General features: G+C 43.1%; 1 protein-coding gene across 1 annotated transcript in view; it reads left to right on the top strand.

Annotated features, from left to right (window-relative positions):
* The first annotated feature begins 4,199 nt into the window (after positions 1–4,199).
* The window catches only part of LOC126981277 (protein unzipped-like), a 66,800-nt gene continuing 49,834 nt past the window's right edge, over positions 4,200–21,165 (top strand). The window contains exon 1 of the mRNA XM_050832171.1: positions 4,200–4,639. Coding sequence (XP_050688128.1) covers positions 4,605–4,639 — 35 coding nt within the window. The 5' untranslated portion in view covers positions 4,200–4,604. The remainder of the gene's footprint in view (positions 4,640–21,165) is intronic.

Below are 21,165 nucleotides of genomic sequence, written 5' to 3'. Positions count from 1 at the left end.
GGATAGAAGAGATGGATGGAGATGAGTTTTTAGGAGGAGGAAGAGGAAGGAGAGGAAGGTGAATGGAGGGGGTGAAGAAGGAGAAGGAAGAGGGAAAAGGGAGAGGAAAGGAAGAGGAAGAAAGAGGAGGTATGATATAAGGATGATGAAGGCATGGATAAAGAGAGGAAGAGGATGGAGATAGGAAAGGAGGTTAGAGGGTGGAGGAAGAGGAAAAAGGAACAGAACATAAGAACATAAGAACGTAAGGAGTCTGCATAAGGCCGGTTGGAGGAGGAAGAGGAGGAAGGAACAGAAGGAGGAGGAGGAGGAGGAAGGATTTGCGTGGGAGATGAGGAAGGTGAAATACTGGTAGAAAGAAAGAGGAGGAAGCGGAGGCGGAGGGAGATGAGTGAGGTAAAGTAAGAGGAAAGAGGGAGGGAGAGAGGGATGGAGAGGATGGGAGAGAAGAGGGAGGGAGCAAAGAAGATTAAAGGGGTGACAAATATGGGGATTAAACATATATACGTCGAGGGAGGAAATGAGTCTCTCTCTCTCTCTCTCTCTCTCTCTCTCTCTCTCTCTCTCTCTCTCTCTCTCTCTCTCTTAATCTCTTTTTACCTGAGGATTATGGAATGAGAAAACAAGTAAACAAATATGAATCGCTAAAAATAAATCAATATAAAAGACAATAAATAAATAAAATGAATATAAGAAAAGAAAAAGATGAAAAGAAAAGAAGGAAAATCAATCAAAATAAAAGATAATAAAATAAAAGATAAAGAAAAAGAAAAGAAAAAGATGACGATGATGAAAAAGAAGAAAAGAAGAAGAAAAAACACCACCACCACCACCACCAACAACAACAACAACAACAACAACAACAATTCAGCACTGCATACATACATAAATTCCAACATATTATCAATTAATCAAAAAATATCTAACCAAATGGAGTTAGATTCCCTTCCCTTCTTGAATGATGGAATGGTAACAGTTTTAACACGACCATTAGTGAGTGTTTACGACGGAAGGGAGAGACAGCGCATGGAAGGGAGGGAGAGGGAGAAGGAAGGGAGGTAGAAGAGGGGAGATTGCACAAGGAAGGGAGGAAAGGGGGAGGAATGAAGGCAGAAAACGAGAGAGGTAAGGTAGGCAGGGGTGAGGAAGGGAGAAAGGGAGGGAGAAGAGAGGGGAGAGATAACGTAGGGTAGGGAGGCAAGGGAGAGAAATGGGAGAGATAACAAAGGAAGGGAGAGAACGGAGGGAAGGAGAGGAAGATACGAAGGGTTATGGATGGCAGAAAGAAAGATAGAAGAGTGAAAAGAGCTTAAAATATGGTAATGAGAGAGAGAGAGAGAGAGAGAGAGAGAGAGAGAGAGAGAGAGAGAGAGAGAATGAACGTAGGAGTTAGGTAAGCAATCAACATTAGTACCAGTCCATTGATATGCAAATGCGGGCCTAAATAAAGACTGCAAGAGGTACATGTGTCGACGCCTGGCGGGAGGTGAACGAACTGTTATGAAAGAGGGAAGGAATGGGGTCGTTTTCACCACAAGAGTTCTTAAAAGATAGCGATCAATATGCGTCGGGAGAAGTTGTAGTTGTAATAGTAGTAATAGTAGTTGTATAAGAGAAGTAGAGGTTTAAGAGTAGTGGTGAACTGGTGGTAGTGGTGGTGGTGGTAGTAGTAGTAGTAGTAGTAGTAGTAGTAGTAGTAGTAGTAGTAGTAGTAGTAGTAGTGGTGGTGGTGGTGGTGCTCTGAGGTTCGAGAATTTGGAGACTACAACGCCGTGAAAGTCAGTAGCTCAGCACACACACACACACACACACACACACACACATACACACACAATTACATTACATTGCATATTCCTCCTCCTCCTCCTTTTCCTCCTCCTCCTCCTCCTCATCGTCATCATCACCAGCATCCTCATAATTTTCAGAGCAAACATTAAAAAAGTGGAATAAATGTCAAAAAATAACAACACCAAAAAAGACAAGTAACATCAGTCTTAATACTCAACACAATTCGCAACACATTCACTAAAGTTTACAGGGGCCTTAGTGTTGCCGTTGATCCTCACTTTAACCGCAACATAGGTCAAGTTTTATTGTTCTTTATTGGGTTAAGTAAGTGGGTGAGCATTTTTTTAAGTGGCTGGTGATATTTCTTTAGTCCTATTTTTTTTTCAAGAAAGTGATTATCAGTTTTGTGTGTTCTATATTGAGTCTAGTAAGTGTTTGATAGGTTCCTTTTGTTTCTTTTTGGGAGGGTCTAATAATTTTGTTTTGTTTCTTTTTGGGAGGGTCTAATAATTGGCTGGCGATATTACCTTTATTTTTGTTCTTTTGGGGGGTAAAGGAAGTGACTGACAGGTTTTTTGCGTTCCGGTTTTGGTCAGGAAGTGGTTGGTACGTTATTTTTTATAGTGGGTTTCTTTCTTCTTTTGCTGCGTTGGGTTGAATGATAATGACAAAATAACAAGAATTCCACAACACGCTTCGTGCAGTAGTGACTCGTGGGCCAATGAAATGGAGTTGAGCACTGAGGCCACGCCCACCTTTGCGTATGACCATGAATTTACCTTTTAGCTGGAGGACACACACGTTAGCAAGGCCAGTATCGTTGATGGTGTGCATATGGCGTGTGTGTCTTTGTTATCTAAGTGTATGTATATGTATGTATGTATGCATAAGGGGGGACGGGGGGAAGGGGGGAGGAGGGGAGCGAGTGGTTGGTTTGGTATGATGCATTTATGAATATTCTTACAACCTTATATAAGACATTAGATAAACACACACACACACACACACACACACACACACACACACACACACACACACACACACACACACACACATTGTCTTATTATCATCGAACTTGAGATTGGCGGCTTAAAAGTGAGTGACGGGGAGACCTGACCTCAATAATCTCATCTTAGAAAATTAAAATGACGCCTTATAACAAATTCACCAACAAGACGAATAAGAACAGAGGATTGATACGAGGAGAGTTACAACTATTTCCGGTGCCGTGATAACACATCCGATAGAACAAAGACGAAAAACAGGAAAAAAAAAGTGAAGTGTTAAAGAAAAGAGCAAAAACATTCGGTTCAGTTATAATAAATACGATAAGAAGGTGAATAAGAACAGGAAAAATGATGTTAGAAGATACGATAAGAGAAAGAATGAGACCAGAAAACGGTGGTAAAAGAGAAAAAAACTACACTCGAGGGAAAGCATTTAAAATATATTCACGAATCTAATTAATGATCCTTTCCTTCCCAAATCATTATCTTTTCCAGTCATATTTTTCTCCTTTTTATTTTCTCTCGCTTCTTAGAAATATTCATATAACTTATTAATGATTGTTTTCCATTTCTTCCCAAATCAGCTCCTTTTCTAAGCCATATTTTTTTTTCTTTTTTCTATGTTTTCTTTCACTTTTTCTCCTCCCCCTCCTTAATTAAAATCCTCTTTCTACTCTTTCTTTTTCTCCTCCTCCTCCTCCTCCTCCACCACCTCCTCCCATTCCTGAAATCAATAACATCTACTTCCTAAATCAACTATTTTTTCTCAGACACATCTTTTTTTCTTAATGAACCTCTTCCTTTCCCAGTTCCTCATTCTACTCTTCTTATCCACTCCTCCTCCTCCTCCTTCCTGCGCTCGCGCCACGCAGGTAACAGGTAACACGTCACAGGTTCAGCTTCCCACACCTGCAGCCAATTGCTAATCAGTGTCGCAGGTTCCGGTGTTTACCTCTGCATACCTGTCCGATGATGACGACGATGACGAAGCGGAGGAGGAGGAGGAGGAGGAGGAGTGTAATGGCGATAATGAGGATAATGATGAATGCCAATAATGAAAATGAGCAAAAAATAATAAAGAAAAACAAGACAGTGATAAGTGATTGTGACTCGCTAAAGTGTTTGCATGTGTGTGTGTGTGTGTGTGTATGTGTGTGTGTGTGTGTGTGTGTGTGTGTGTGTGTGTGTGTTTCACTTTACACGTTACATTACGATGGGCCTATTAATAACTCTCTCTCTCTCTCTCTCTCTCTCTCTCTCTCTCTCTCAACTTACACATTCATCCCTCGCCATAACACAGCAACCAACTCACACACATAACCACACGTCCCTTCGTCACAACATTCTCTCCCTCCCTCCCTCCCTCCACGCACTTCCTCCTCACCTGCGGCGGGAGCGGGAGGTGGGCGAAGAGGAGGAGGCGAGTCAGGCGACGCTACACACAGTCCCACACGCCCTAACCAGCTCAGTTCTTGTCCGGGCGTCCTGGTGAGCGGAGGTGCACGCGAGTCGCTCCATCCCAGCCCTCACTGAGTCCCTTCGTCCCTTGTCACACCATACGCCCCTCCCTCTCTCTTGGATTACGCACGGCTGCCTGTCTGTCACCACTTCCCTGTCTACAGTGGTGCATGAGTGACCAGCGCTCGTACACGGACGAAGCGCTGTTACGTCCGTGGTGGATTGGTTGTACTTAAATCCACCAAATCCCTGAGTCTTGAAGTTTGCTTGAGTTTTGAGTTGGTTTCTGGACCCATCTCGCCTGCTGGGATCTTCTTTCCGCCCCTGGAGCTACGCCGCCGGACTGCCAAGATGAGGAGTTGGCGGCAAGATGGCTTCGTCCTTAGGTAAGGCTGACAGCGTGGCCGCCGGCATGTCTGGAGGGACTGTCACGCGTTTAGGGCCCCGCCACGCCTCTTCTCTCCTCCCGCCGCTACTACTGCTGAAGGCGGAGGAGGAGGTGGAGAAGGAGGAAGTCTTGTAAGGAAAACGTATCGCCATGTCTTTCTTCTTAAGCTTTGACGACTACTGAAGATGAAGGCGGAGGAGGAGGAGGAGGAGGAGATCTGTTGAGGGACCGCGCGCAAGCCTCACTGCGTCTGTCACTTCTTCAGGAAAGCGCAAAAGAGAGAGAGAGGCTCAGGTGTCAGTCGCCCGTGGTAACTGCGCCTGTCAGCCTCCTCTCTCTCTCTCCCCTTCCTGCGCATGTGTGGGGATCGACGTTTTATGCGAGGAAAAAAAGGATAAATTCGATAAAATAAGTTTCCATACTAATCTTTTGGCAAGGCGGAGTTTAAAAAAAGACGCGACAACAAAATATTGACGAGAAATAAGATAAAAAAAAAATGTACTGGACAGGAAAGAACGATTAAATAAAAAGTCGAAAAACTATAAATTCGATAAAGTGTCCATAAATGTCTAGTGGAAGGACGGAACCGCTTAAAAAAATCGACGAACATAAAGGAAAAAAAGGGAAAAAACAAAATACTGACGATAAAGCAAAAAAAAAAAATATCTGACACGAAGGAACGATAAATAAGAAGTCAATAAAGGACAAATTCGATAAAAGGCGGAGCAGCTTAAAAAAATCAACGGAGAGGAACGAAAAAACAAAATACTGACGATAAATTAAAGAAAAAAAATGCAACGGACATGAAAAAAAAAAACAATAAATAAGAAGTAAAAACAAAAGGATAAATTCGAAAAAAAAAGTCCCCATATTGGTCTAATGGGAAGGAGAGGCAACTTAAAAAAAAATCACAGAAGGAGAGAAAAACAAATGACGATAAATGAAAGAAGAAAAATTATGTAATGAACAGCAAAGGACCAGAAATAATAATAAGTCGAAAAATGATAAATTCGATATTCGGGTCTATTTTGGGAAGGAGGAACAACTTGAAATGATGGAAAAAAATAAAGTAGACAGAAAAAAAATGATGAATGGAAGTAAATAAAAATAATCACACCGTACACGAAAGAACGAGTTTTGGAAAGGAGGAACAACTTAGAATAAAAAAAAAATAATAGAAAAAAAAGATGAATGGAAAAAAAAAAAAATCACAGGACGAGAAAGAACGATTAATAACAACAAATCGAATAAAATATAAAATCGATATAAAAAAGTTCCCAATTTAGTTTACTGGAAAAGAGGAGAAACTAAAAAAAAAAAGATCAACGAATATGGAAGATAAAAATAATCATCGAACACTTAGAAAAAAAAAATCTATAAACAAAAAGAATTAAGTGTAAAAAAAGATAAATTCTCAAAAAAAAAAAATTCCCATACTAGTTTACTGGAAAAGAGGAGGAACTTAAAAGAAAAATGAACGAATATATAAATAAAATAAAAAAAAATCAATGGACAAAAAAAAAACGATGAATAAAAAGTAAAAAAAAAAGTGTAAAAAGATAAACTCGCAAAAAAAAAGTTCCCATTTTACTTTACTGGAAAAGAGGAGAAAAAAAAAAGAATATGGAAAGAAAAAAAAAAATCAGTTGACAAACACACACAAAAAAACGATGAATAAAAAGAGGTAAAAAAAAAAAGTCTGTAACGCCCCGCAGATCAGCAAATTATTATCCGAAAGCGAGAGAGAGGAAAAAAAAATGCAAATACAGGTATAAATTCAATTCGCTCCGGCTGAGTCCCGAGAAATGTTATGCCTTGGGGGAGGAGTTCCGGGAAGGACGAAAAAAAAGACATAAAAAAAGGGAAGTGTGTTTTATAACGAGTGAATTCAGGAAAAGGAAAAAAAATAAATAAAATGAAAAAAAAAGACAAGAATGGCAGGTGCGACGAACGAGGGATTGGATTTAGATGATTATACAGGATTAAGAAAGTTGTCCTTATCCTTCTCCCCCCCCCCCCCCACACACACACACACAGACACACACCTAGGAGATACCGCCCTTGACACACAAACAAACACACGTACACGACATTCCTTCTCCTTCTCTTCCTCCTCCTAAGAAAACTGTCCAGTTAAATCTTTTCCTCCACCAACAAACCTCCACCTTCCACCTTCCTCCTCCATCCGTATTTCCTCTCACCACATGCACACACACGCACACACACACAAACATTCAGTTACACGCCTCCTCCACTCAGACCGTCAAGAATATTTCACGGCCTCCACATTCCTTCCACCCTCCACTCACACCCATCCACCTTGTCCCGGGTTAATCCACAACAGCCACCGAAGCAACAAGAAGGCTTCCCCCATCCTTCCCCTCCACTTATCCTCCACCGCATTCTCTATCCACTATGAGCAATGTCTTCCACCTGCCATCCACTTCATTCATCTTATTGCAGTCTTGGCTATCCATATCAACCACACTATAATACGGCTTCCGTTATGAATGACATCCACTTTTATATCTTCCACCTTATTCTGTACTTCCACCTTTCTCCTCCTTCATCATTCCTTCCAAAGCGATATGTTCCACCTTCTTCTCTCCTCCTCCTCTTTCTCCTCGACCCACCATCCACCCTCTCCCAGTCTTGTCCACCCACGCAATAAAATTCACTCCACCAATGGCATCCACCTCCATAAAACAACATCATCAATCTTTCCACTATGTTTTCCACCCACACACGCCCTCCCACCAACCTCACCAACGCACCCACACACCCGTCACACGCCCTCTGATTAGCCCTGTCCACCGCCTCATCATGCACACTGCAATTATAGTTTTTTTTCGTCTCCCTTGCAAAATGATAACCCCCGTATGCGCCAAATCCGATCCATCGTTCTGCAGCGCCATACACTTAATTGGACTTCTTTTTGTGTGTATTTTTTCTATTTTCCCTTAGAGCTGCCTCCTTTAGTGTACAAGAAAAAGTTACTCCGTCCACCTACACACACACACACACACCAATAACACAACGCTATCTAACTCCTTGTAGAGAAGTTTTGACCCCATGCCCTTCATCCCTTCCCATTCTAAGTCAGGTTATAGGTTACAGCAACATCAACACCATCTTGGCAATAAAACTGAAAAATAAAAATAAAAATCACATGTATAATCATCTTGCCTCGTTTTCATCTTCATCTCGACATAACTTTCAGTCTAAAAAGTTATGAGAGAAGCGGTTTTTTTTTTATATTGAAGAGAGAGAGATGCAGGTGAAAAAAAATATGCATGTCTTGTGAAGCTTTAAAACACAAACACACACACACACACACACACACACACACACACACACACACATATAAGGGTGAAAATAGGTACCTTTCCTTAATTAGAGGTGTGAGCTCGCAAGGCTTGGGTAGGAAAAGAGAGAGAGAGAGAGAGAGAGAGAGAGAGAGAGAGAGAGAGAGAGAGAGAGAGAGAGAGAGAGGAAATAGTGTGTGTGTGTGTGTGTGTGTGTGTGTGTGTGTGTGTGTGTGTGTGTGTGTGTGTTTGTATAGTGTGCTCTTTAATAAGTGTTGTGATGATGGTTTTACGGACACTGTGTTGATGGTGTTGATGTTGTGATAAGGGTGGTGATGACAGGTAGGGAGATGAGGGAAAACACCATCATCATCACCACCACCACCACCACCACCACCGCCAACAACAACAGTAAAAAATAACATTAAGAAAACCAAAAAAAACAAAACAAAAAAAACTATTACTATGACGCACCAAAACAAACAATAATATACTACTACTACTACTACTACTACTACTACAACTAATACTACAAATTCCACCACTACTACCACACTTACCTGCCTACACACACACACACACACACACACACACACACACACACACACACACACACACCTTGTTCGTCGCCTCAACAACTAACCCCTGACTCATTTTTTGTCCATCTCGTTTTTTATTCTTTGCTTGTAAACCCGAAAGCCCGGAAATGACGCGGCACAGAAGACAGACTGCGAACCAAAGGGAGCGTGAAGAAGAACGTTGAAAATATTCGTGACGGTCTGACGGAAAACGAATAAGAAAGAGACAGTTAACTTGATCTTGTTTGGTGATGGTTAAGTAGATGGATGACTTGACAGATACAAACAGACGGATGGACAGACAGACAGACAGATTGGGCCGTGTTACAAGCTCTCCCTACGGATAAGAAATGGCTTAACTATACCTTGTTTGTTGTTAGTTAAAAGTAGATGAATGACAAGACAGGACAGAGAGACAGACAGACACACAGAGACATACGGGGACATATTCTAAGCTCTCCATTTCGAGTATTTAGAGAAACCATTTATTACCTTTACTATTACTTTTATTTTTATTTTTACGCCATGCAGTTACTATCAAAGGAAAGTAACAAGTATGATGTCGTTAACCCGGAAAAGTGGTTAGTGGAAAGCTCGTAGGATGATGTTTTGCCTCTAACATCACGGACCGTGTCTAATGGAGTCTTGAAGCGGAAGGAAGTACAGAAAGGAAGTGAGGTGAGGGAAGTGGCCAAGGAAAGGGAGGGCTTGTAATATATGGGCGTAAAAATAACAGGTAAATAGAAGGTGGTGACAGGTAAATTACAGGTTAAATGTTGCTATGTAGCTACCGCGCACTACGAAGAAAAACAAAAAACAAAAAAAAGAGGATGAACTTCGAGTGATACCGAATGACTTTAAATTTACTGGAGACGGAGGAATGATTTGAGTTTCACGCTCTGACCGAAAATTCAAACGAGAAAAAAATTAGCAAAAAACAAATAATATGAAACGACTCTACACTAAAACAGGAAAGATTTAGGAAGTTCAGTAAGAAGAAACAAAAATGATGAATGAGACAATAACTTAAAAGCTTCTAGGCCTAACATTTTATAGTGAAAAAGAGATATATAACCAGCACAGAGTATTAAGCAACAAAGTACCAGAACGGAAGTGAATTAGTAGATAGTTTAGGAGGAAGGAGAGATGAAAAAAAAAAATTGATGAGAATGTGCAGTTAATTATCCACATCATGATAAACAGCAGTGAATAGATAATGGAGAAACAAAAGAGGAATATAAATAATTACTAAAGGTTTAATAGAGGTGAGTAGAGAGTAAAGGAAGGGAGGAAAATAAAGGGAGTCTACTTTTTATTGTGTGATGAGTGAATGGGTAAGAAGGTGGGTAGACAAGAGGAGGATTTAAATGGCAAGAGATGAGTAGTGAGTAAGGGGAAAGAGTAGTAGATAAGAGGTGAATTTAAGGGGAAGGATATGGGTAGTGAATAAGGGGAGGGCGTGGTAGATAAGGGGGGATTTAAAGGGGGGTCTGGTGATGAATAGTAAAGGGTAGATAAGGAGTGGAATTTAAGGGGCTTGTGGAGGTGACTAATGAGGAAAGGAAGGCTGAATAATGACATGGGAAGGCGTGTGTGTGTGTGTGTGTGTGTGTGTGTGTGTGTGTGTGTGTGTGTGTGTGTGTGTGTGTGTGTTTACCTGTCGAAAACACCTTAATGAGGGCCGTCTTATGCTCCTACACTTCCGGTCTCTGTCTTTTAAAGGGATGGAAGTGGTTTAAACGCCCCCCCTCCCTTTCTCTCTCCCTCTCCCTCTCCCTCTCTCTCTCTCTCTCTCTCTCTCTCTCGTGAGGTGCCTTCCGGTTCATTGACAAGTTTAGCGGAAAGAGGAACCGTAAAAAGAGGAAGGAAAATAGAAGAATGGAAGGGATGGGAAGAAGGGGAAGGCGAGGCATTTAAACGCTCTCTTAACCACACTTCTGCTCGCTGGTAGTAGTAGTAGTAATGGTAGTAGTAGTGGTAGTAGTAGTAGTAGTAGTTGTAGTGGTAGTAGTAGTGGTAGTAGTAGTGGTAGTGGTGTAGTTAGTGGTATGGTTTTAGTCTATTTCTGCGCCACACTCAGACCATACTCCCCTAGCCTGGTCTGGGAATGTGGTAAGAAATGTTCGGCTTGGCTTGGCTTGGCGTAGGTTGGACTGACCACACTAAGGGACCACACCATTAGCCTACCTCTGCATCCACCACCGCTGCGGCTGCTACTTCCTACCTCCATGGCTACTTCTAATTACCGTCTTGACCACTCTTCCTTTCCTGCAACTTCCCATCATCTGCTGACCACCGACGGACACACACGTAGCAACAAGAACAACCACAACAACAATTTCTCACACAACAATAACAATAACATCTTTACGACTACAGCCACCACTAACACTACCCTCACTACCACTATTCTAACTTCATCTACAACTACTACTGCTTCTGCTATCACTACTACTACTACTACTACTACTACAACTACATCAACACCAGACCACAGAGTACCATCAACACCACCCCCTCACCACCACCAGCACCCCAGAACACACTCCACAAGGTCCGGGGAAACACAACTATTCTAAAACGCCTCAGAAACACACGACTTAAGACAATTTATGAAGGGAAGCGGGGTGGAGAGGACGAGGGGGTAGGGGGAGGGAGGAAGAGCGATCAGCGTGCATCGGGGGGAGGGTTGGGGGGTTCGCACTCTGCCTCCTAACACGTCACCTGCGCCATGGAACAAGCACGAGGGCGAAGAATAACCGCGCATAACATAATAAAAATTCCAGACACACACACACACACACACACACACACACACACACACTAAGTTTCTCTTCTCTTCCTTCTTTATATACTTTCCTTTCTCCCTCCTCCTCCTTCTTTCATCCTTCCTTCCTACATATTTTCCTTCCATTCTCCTTCTATAACTCTCCTCTTTCTTTCTTTCTTTATCTCTCTTACTTCCCACCTTCCTTTACTCTCTTAACCCTCCTCACACGAACACACGCGCCCATTATACAAAAAGTCTCCTTGGTCTAAATGTTATATTCTCGTGAGTCTTAACCCAAAGGCGTCCTGAGGCTCCGTGAACCCCCTGCAAGACTCGAGATAACATGTGTGATTGGCCGCATAATTCCGTGTAAAGATTATGTTAGCGAGACCTCCTTGGCTTTGGAAGTGAACTGCGTGCCTTGGCCTTTGACCCTTAGTTGAAGAAGGACGAGGAGGAGGAGGAGAAGGTGGAGGAAGTGAAGGCACTGCTTGGGGTCGTGAGTTGGGGGAAGGGGACGAAGTGAGAAGGGGAAGGGAAGAAAAGGGGAGGAGTGAGCATGGAAGGAGACGGAAAGAAAAGGGAAAGAAAGAGCAGAGAAGGGGAAGAGAATGAGGAAAGAAGGGGAAGGAAGGAAAGGGAACGGGGAGAGAAAGAATAGATGGATGGGGGTGTAGTGTGGAAGGAAGGGAAAAGAGAGCAGGGAAGCGGAGAGAAGGGAGGGAGGGAGGGAGGGAAGGAGGGAGGTATCAACGCAAGCCTTTCAAGACATTACACAGTTGGTGCGGGCAGCTCTATTTTTCTTCTTTTAACTTTACTGAACCTAATTTTCTTGGTCTTCCTCCTCTTCCTGTCTCTGCTTCTTCTTCGCTTTTCTCATCTTTCTCAACGTGTCTTCTTCTTCCTCCTCCTTCTCCTCCTCCTACTGTTGCTGCTACACTTGTTTTCTTTGTCTTTCCCTTTCTTTTTCTTGTTTTTCTTGTTCTTTTCCCCCCTTTCGTTTTTACTTTTCAATTAATCCCCTTACTCATTTTCCCTGTTTTTCCTTTTTTCCTTTCCTAATGTTGCTGCTACATTTGTTTTCTTTTTCCTTCTCTTTCTTTTTCTTGTTTTTCTTGTTCTTTTCCCCCTTTCGTTTTTACTTTTCCATTAATCCCCTTACTCATTTTCCCTTTTCCTTTTTTCCTTTCCTACTGTTGCTGCTACACTTGTTTTCTTTGTCTTTCCCTTTCTTTTTCTTGTTTTTCTTGTTCTTTTCCCCCCTTTCGTTTTTTCTTTTCCTTTAATCCCCTTACTCATTTTTCCTATTGTTCCTTTTATATATATTTTTTTTTACCTCTTCTTCGTCCTTAATTCTTCTTCTTTCCCTCCTCCTCCTCCTCCTCCTCAGTTTCCACCACTTGTTGCAGCAGTTCTCACGACCTCCGAAGCTCCCGCGGCTCACCCCAGACCCTTCAGGACCCGCTCAAGGAGTTTCCCAGACAAATGGTTCTTAAAACACGCGGAAAGACCTCAAAAACAACGCAGGAGGAGGAGACAGGGCGGGAACGATGCGTCTCTTCTTCATTTACTCCTTCCTCTCCTTTGTCGTGTTTTCCTTTCCTTGTTGCTGTTGTTGTTGTTGATGTGAAGGTGAAGAAAAGGAAGATGATAAAAAGAAGGAAAGTGAAGGAAGAAGAGAAATAAAAGAAAAATGGAAAAAAATGATGAAAGGGATTAATGAAGATGACAAGAAGAGAGGAAAGAGAGGAAGAAAAAGACGAATAGGCCTCGAAAACAAAGCACTAGGGCAGAGAGGGAAAAATGACGCTACTTTTTTTCCTTCCATGAGTTTTGTTTTTCTTTTGTTGTTAAATTGCGAAGGTGACGAAGAAGGTGAAGAAGATGATTCGATAAAGAGATCCTGAAAACGATTAAAAACAACGGAATATGACGACACAGAGAAGGGACGACGTGTCTTTTTTCTTTCCTTACTTGACTTGTTTTTGTAGTGGTTACGAAGACGAAGAAAACGACAACGATAAAATGGTTCTCAAGACATACGGAAAATGCATCAAAATCCCAATGGTAGTGAAGGAAAAACAAAACAAAACAAGGTTGATGAAGAAAAAAAAAGAAAAGTAGAAAACGAAAACTATTTATTATTATTATTATCTTTTCTTTTTTTTCTTTATTATCTTTTTTATATTTTTTTATATTCAACTTTTATATTTTATCTCTTCCCGAAGTGGCAAAGTTGTTGTCTTTACATTTGCCAAGACGCTAAATATTTTGTCCTCCCTATGTTAACGAAGATTCCAATTCAACAACAACCACAACAACAATAACAACAAGACCTCACTGACTGGCCACTCCTTCAACTTCTCTCTTTCTCCCTCTCCTTCTTTACTCTTTCCCATTGTCTGTTTCCCAGGTTTTTACGACTTATTTTTGCGTGAGTGATGGCGCCGCTAACCTGAAGAGGGGAAGGTAATAAGCTGCTAATGTTACCTCCTTAGTCAGTGGTGGAGGAGGAGGAGGAGTGGGTGGAAGAAAGAATGGAGGAAGAGGAAGAGTGGGGGTGGGTGGAAAGAAAGGAGGAGGAGGACGACGAGGAGGAGGAAGAGGAAAAAAAGAGAATGGGAGTCAGACGAAGTTTTAAGGAGAGAAAGAGTAAGCAGAAAAGTAGGAAGAAAGAGTGGAGAAAAGAATGAAGAGGAAGAGTGGGTGGAGGAGGAGGAGAGAAAGGAGGAGTAAGTGGAGGATAGAAAAAAAGGTGGAGAAGGAGAAGGAGGATAGAGAGCAGGGAAGGAAGGGAAGGGAAGGAGGGAGACGGAGGAAGGACAGATAAAGAGGAGATATAATGGAATAAATTTAATAGGAGAGGAAGAAGGGATAAGAAAGTAAAGGAGAGCAAGTAGAGATAGTTAGGAAATGAAAGGGAGAGAAAGACTAATGGAGGGAGGTACAGGAGGTGAAGAGGTTGAGATAAAAGGTAAGGCGAGGAGGGAAAGGTAGAGCATTTGAGAAGAATTAATGGTTTTGTATTATAAAAAGAAATAGTCGTGTCACCTCTCCATTCTCCTCCCTTACTTTACCTCCTTTATCTCCTCCTCCTCCTCCTCCTCCTCCAACCTTCCCTTCTTTCTTCTCAACATAAACAATAAAAAAATCAACTCTCGCCATTTTCATGTGAACTAATAATGTCCCTGCCGTGTGTGTGTGTGTGTGTTTACAGCAGAAGAGACTGACTGCTTGCCGCTCCTACTGTGTCCTCCTGCTGGCAATGCGTGAGGGAAGGAGGAGGAGGGGGAGGAGGAGGAGGAGGAGGGTTCAAGGTCACCCTCGTCCCTTAGGCTTCTCCAGGCAGACCCCACGCCCTTCTTGCCCCCCCTCCCCCCCTACACCCCCCTCCTCTCCCCCCACTGTTGGAGGAAGAGGGAGGAGGGTGAGGGAAAAGAGGGGTGAGAAGGATAAGGGTAAGAAGGTGTGTGTGTGTGTGTGTGTGTGTGTGTGTGTGTGTGTGTGTGTGTGTGTGTGTGTGTGTGTGTGTGTGTGTGTGTGTGTGTGTGTGTGTGTGTGTGTGTGTGTTTATGGGAGGTGGTGGAGGAAAGGTGACGGTGTGGGCGGAAGGGAGAAGGATGGAAGGAGAGGAGGAGGAGGAGGAGGAGGAGGTGATGGAACGTAACTCCTCAAACACGAATATATAAAAGGAAGAGGAGGAGGAGGAGGAGGAGGAGGAGGAGGAGGAGGAGGAGGAGGAAGAGGAGGAGGAGGAGGAGGAGGAGGAGGAGTGCACAAAGAGAGCGAATTAAAGTGGACGTAAAGTAATAATAGGACTTGAAAATGATTGATAGGCATAGCGAGAGAGAGAGAGAGAGAGAGAGAGAGAGAGAGAGAGAGAGAGAGAGAGAGAGAGAGAGAGAGAGAGAGAGAGAGAGAGAGAGAGAGAGAGAGAGAGAGAGAGAGAATGTTGATGATGCCGACACCGAAATCATTAACCTCCCAGAGTTGACTCAAGAGAAATTAAACTCACCAAAAAAGGAAAGAAAAAGAATAAAAACCAAAAATAAAAGAGAATGAAAAAAATAAGTCAAACAAACCCTCTCTCTCTCTCTCTTTCCTCCCTCTCTTTCCAAGCCTGAGAGGGGGCAACGCACTTCGGCCCCTCCCTCCCTCTCTCCCTCTCTCCTTCCCTCTCCACCTCTCCCCCTCTCCCTCTTCCTCTCCCACCCTCCCCCTCCCCCTCTCACCCCCTCTCCCACTCCTTCCCCCTCCACTCTCCCACCCTACCCCTCACTCTTTCAACCTCTTACCCCCTCTTCCCTCGCCCTCTCCCCTTCCCTCCCTCACCTGGGCACCACCTGTCGCTCTCTCCCGCCGCCAGGAGGAAGACTTACCCCTTCAGGTGCCCTTTCAAAACTCCAGACACACGATTCTATTTCTTTCTTCTTTTTTTGTTTGAGTTTTGGGGTCTGGGTGAGTTTAGTCCCATTCATGTGTGCTGGAGATGACTGGAGGTGGTGGAGGTGGTGGAGGAGGAGCAGGAGCAGGTGGTGGAGGAGGAGGAGGTAGTGAGTGTGAGGATAAAGAGGAGAAAATGATTTGGCGGTTTTGCGGTTCATCAATCTCTCTCTCTCTCTCTCTCTCTCTCACACACACACACACACACACACACACACACACACACACAGGCAAGAGGGTAGGTATATCAGGTAACTCTATACAGGGTTGAGCCGTGTAATCAGAGAACTTCTTAAAACTATCGGAAAATCTGAACCTAGTCGAGTGAGAAAACAAACTGTATTATGCTTGCAGATACGAATTTGTAGATAAGAGGAAAAATAAACACACATACACACGAATAAATCACAGCTATGTCTCCCGTTTTGATACTTAGACGAATGTGATGATTTGAGGGAGACAAAAATAAATATAGAAGTTTGTAAGGGGCAAGAAAGTAAGACAGAATGAAAGAGAAAACGTTAAAAATCAAGCCTTCCTCTGACTTAAACGTTTTCAAGATGGGAGAACCACGTCAGATCTCTACCCGAAATATAAATAAATAAATAAATAAAATAAGTATGAATAATAATCAATAATCTCAATAATCTTTTCGTGGGACAGCATAGTGAGTTATTTTTCTTATGGGAGAGAGTATTAGGGACTCTTTTATCATGGAGGCGGCGGGGTGCGATCTCTTTAATTAAATAAGGCGAGCCGAAATGCGGATATTTAATCATGGGAGCTTGTTTTATATTATTTGTTTTCCGGTGCCTTGCCTCCTCTGGCGTGAAAACAACTGCAACAACAATAACAACAGCATATAATAACAAGAAAAAACAAATAACAACAATAATAGCAATAAAAAACAAACACCATGAATCACATCTGGCTGATCATAGGAAAGAAATAATTCAAACCTTGCAACTTAAATTCCCCCCACCAAATAAATAAAGAAAAGAAAAAAATCGGTAATAAAAAATACAGAAAAATGCAACACAACAGTTTTAAAAGTGCCGACGCAAGAGGAAGATTTTAAAAAATTGTGGATGTAATATAAGAAGAAAAAAATATGAAAATAATGTAAAAAATAACTCAAACATTCCTCAACCTTAACGGGAGAGAGAGAGAGAGAGAGAGAGAGAGAGAGAGAGAGAGAGAGAGAGAGAGAGAGAGACAGGACACACCTAATAATTGCATTACAAGAGAAGGGAGAAAGAGGGCGGGGCGAGGCTCGACGGGGCGGGGCGGGGTGACGCGGGGGGCGGCGGGGCGGAGACGGGGCGGAGACGGGGCATTTGGAGTTGAGTCTTAATGGGGGGAGGGGGGGGGGAAGTGACAGCCCCGTGAATGAGTGTGACATGTGGGGGGGTGAAGAATGGGGAGGGAGGGAGGGAGGGAGGGAGGGAGAAGGCTTATCAGAGGAAAGAAGGAAGGCCAAAAGGAAAGGTGTGGAGGAGGGGAGGAGTAACAGGAGGAAGAGTGTGAAGAGAGGAGGAGGAGGAGGAGGAGGAGGAGGAGAGAGAGAGAGAGAGAGAGAGAGAGAGAGAGAGAGAGAGAGAGAGAGAGAGAGAGAGAGAGAGAGAGAGAGAGAGAGAGAGAGAGAGAGAGAGAGAGAGAGAGAGAGAGAGAGAGAGAGAGAGAGAGAGAGAGAGAGAGAGAGAGAGAGAGAGAGAGAGAGAGAGAGAGAGAGAGAGAATAACAAGAACAAAATAGAACATACATTTAGAAACTTTAATAAAATCACCGAAAAAGCAAATAAATAAATAAAAAAGATTCCCTTAAATCCAAAGAAAAAAAGTAGGAGGAAAAAAAAAGAGAAAACCAACAAATAAAAAATAAGAGAAAAAATAAACAGATGTTGTAAAACGTCAGAAAGGAGCAAAAAATTTGAACGAAATAAATAAATATGTAGTAACGTGCGAGAGAGAGAGAGAGAGAGAGAGAGAGAGAGAGAGAGAGAGAGAGAGAGAGAGAGAGAGAGAGAGAGAGAGAGAGAGAGAGAGAGAGAGAGAGAAACACAGATAAACAGACAGACAGATACAGAGATAGACAGACAGACAGACAGAGAAAACACACAGACAGACAGACTAAAAAACATACAAACAGACATAGACAGACAGAAACAGACATAAATAGATAAAAAAAAAACAGACAGAAAAACACTTGCAAGCATAAAAGGTGAAAATATGAAGAAAAAACAAAACAAAAAAATCCACAAGTCAGGGAGAAAACGTGAAAGAAGAAACAGCAGGGAGGTAAAAAAGGAGAGAAGGGAGGGAGAGAGGGAGAGAGGGAGAGGGAGGGAGATAGAAAAAGAGATGTAGGAGAGAAGGAATGAGCTAAAAATGAGACTTACCAAAATAGGAGAGGGCGGAGCAGGCTTGGGCAGGGAGGGAGGTTAGGGTAGGGGGAAATGTTAAGAGTGTAGGGTAAGGGAAGGGAGGGTAAGAGAGGTAAGGGAAGGGAAGGGAGAGGGAGGTGAAGGAGGTTATGGAAGCTGAGGGAAGGGAAGAGGATGGGAAGGGAAGGGGAGGGAGAGGAAGGTGAAGGAGGTTATGAAAGGTTAGGGAAGGAAAGGGAAGGGGAGAGAAGGGAAGGGAAGGGAAGGGAAGGAGAAGGAGAGTGAGGTGGAGGTTATGGAAGGTTAGGGAAGGGAAGAGGAAGGGAAGGGAAGGGGAGGGAGAGGAAGGTGAAGGAGGTTATGAAAGGTTAGGGAAGGAAAGGGAAGGGGAGGGGAGGGAAGGGAAGGGAAGGGAAGGGAAGGGAGGTAGAATAGAGGGAATCAGAGGTGAGATTAGTCGACTAAAAGGTGGGTAGAAGACGGCCTTTGAACACCTGTCGCGGAGGAGGAGGAGGAGGAGGAGGAGGAGGAAGAGTGGATAGTGGAGGCGTAAAATGATGTGTCAGTGTAAAAAGGAGAATCGTGATGGATGAGAAGGAAAATGAAGATCAGAAAGAGGAAGAAGAGGAGGACGAGGAAGAGGAAGGGAAGAAAAGTGAATGGAAGATGCAGAAAAAAAATATTGTAGAGAATGTTGGTAAAAAAAAAAAAATTGAACTCAGAAAAATAAAAATAAAAGTAAACCTAAAAATACACACACAAAAAAAATATAGAGGAGGAGGAGGAGGAGGAGGAGAAGGAAGAAAAGAGGAAGAAGAAAAAAAAAGTGAATGACAAAAGCGGAAAAGATAAAAAAAATGTGAACGTGAAAAATGAAAAAAAGGAACTACGGTATAAACACACACACACACACACACACACACACACACACACACACACACACACACACACACACACACACACACACACACACTCCCCTCAGAGGCTCATTAAAGTAAGATCAGTCAAGGGTTCTTACTTTGAGCTCAATCTAGTTTGGGGTGTTTGTTCTAAAGGGGGAGCCGAGGAGGAGGAGGAGGAGGAGGAGGAGGAGGAGGAGGAGGAGGAGGAAGGGGCGTATGGTAGGTCTTCTTCTATTTCCTCTTCCTCTTTTTCTTCTCCTCGTCTTCACCTAACCTACCAGAATTATAGATAAGTTTAGATTTTTCCCTCTCTCTCTCTCTCTCACCTTAGACAACTATAGCAACATTCTTCACACCTATCTTCTTCCTTTTGTCTCTTATGACCTTCCCCCCTTCAACTTTCCCTCCCCTTCTTTTCTCTTCCATTTCCTTTATTTTCCTTTTCCTTTCCCCTTCCTCTTCCCCTTCCTCCCTCTCCCTTCATGTCCTCCTTCCCCTTCGCGTCCCTTCGTCAGCGCCTTCCACAACAATCTCTCCCTGGAGCAAAGTTTGGACGGCGGGTGTTTTTCTATCGCCGCGTCGCTCTTGTGCGGTAAAAGTTTCAGCGTGGGTGTGTTAGGGGCAAGATACCTCCCTTGGGTGCCGCTGAGGCCATCTATATTACTCTCCCTCTCCCTCCCTCCTCTTCCTCCTCCTCTCCCTACCTTCCTATATCTTCTACTTAACACCTTAACCATAGATCTCCAGCCTCCTTTTCACACCCTTCACATCCCGTCCCTTTCCCTTCACTTTTCTCCCTTTTTTTAATCTCCTGATGTCTTCTTTTACAGTCTTGGTCTCTCGTTCTCTCCCTGTCTCTCTCTCCACACACACACACACACACACACACACACACACACACACACACACACACGTCATTAGTGATGGGCGTCATACAAAGCTGTGAGTGGTCCAAATAATGGCCAGTTGACGTTCTATCCGACGCGCAACACACCTGGGTCCTCTACCTGACGCTCTCCCTCCCTCTCTTGTCCCTCTCCCCTCTCTTGCCTACCACTGCTCTCTCCCCTCTCTTCCCGTCCCTCTCCCTCTGTCCCCTCTCTTACCTACTTCCTCCTTGTCCTCTACCTCTTCTTCCGTGTACCTTGTCTCTCCTCTTTCTCTCTCTGCTGCCCTCTCTCTTCCTCTTCCTTCTGTCTGGTTCTCTCTTTCACAAACATCAGCTGCCCATCTCCTCCTCTTTTTCTCCTCTAACTTCACCTGCCCCTCTTCCCTTCTCCTCTCCTCTCCCTCTTCCTCTACCACCATCTGCCTCCTCTCTCCGTCTTCTCTCCCCTTCCTTCTCTAATCTCTTTTGCCTTCCTCTTTTTCTCTTTTCCTCATCCTCTTCTTTTTATGCTTCTTCTTCTTCCTCTGTAAAACCTTATTTGTATATCTCTTCCCTTCTTCTCTTCAGCTACTCTTCTTTATCTTCCCCTCTCTCTCCTCCTCCACCTTCTCTACCAGTTCCTCCCCTCACCCTTTCTTCTCCCTACCTCTCCCTTTACCTCCCCTTTCTCTATGTTCTTCTCCCTTTATTCTCCTTTACTTAATTTCCCCTTGCCCTAACCTAAATTGGCAGTCCCCTTACCCTTTATTTTCTCCTAACTTTCCCTCTCCCCTTCCCTCTGACCTCATCCTGCCTATTACTATCATTATCCGCGCCCTTATCAAATATCTTTATTATCTTCTACTTCCTTTGCACCCTTTCATCTCCCTTCTCTCTTATCTTCCTTCCTATTTCCATCTTTCTTTATATATTTATCTCTCTCTCTCTAAATCCACTCCTCCTCCATGCATTCTTTTTAGCTTATTTTCTATTTGCTTATTTTTTTTCTATTTATTATTTTCCCTTTTCTTTACACATTTTTAACTTTTTTATTTATTTCCTTTTTCCCGTCTATCTCTCCCTCGTTATTTTCTTCTCCTTCCTTTACACCTTTTAAATCCCTCTTCTTTTATTTTCCTTCCTATTTCTTTCTTCCTTATACATCCTTCACTTTCTAAAACTCCTCCTTCTCGTTCTATTTCTTTTATGCTTCGTTTCTTTCAATTTGCTCCTTTTCCTCTCTCTCTCTCCTCTCCCTCTTTCTTCTTCCACTTT

This window comes from Eriocheir sinensis, chromosome 47 (genome assembly GCF_024679095.1).
Source record: "Eriocheir sinensis breed Jianghai 21 chromosome 47, ASM2467909v1, whole genome shotgun sequence".
In the NCBI taxonomy this organism is placed as follows: Eukaryota; Metazoa; Arthropoda; class Malacostraca; order Decapoda; family Varunidae; genus Eriocheir; species Eriocheir sinensis.
Note: the sequence above shows the minus strand (reverse complement) of the source record. Positions and strands in the feature narration are given on the sequence as shown.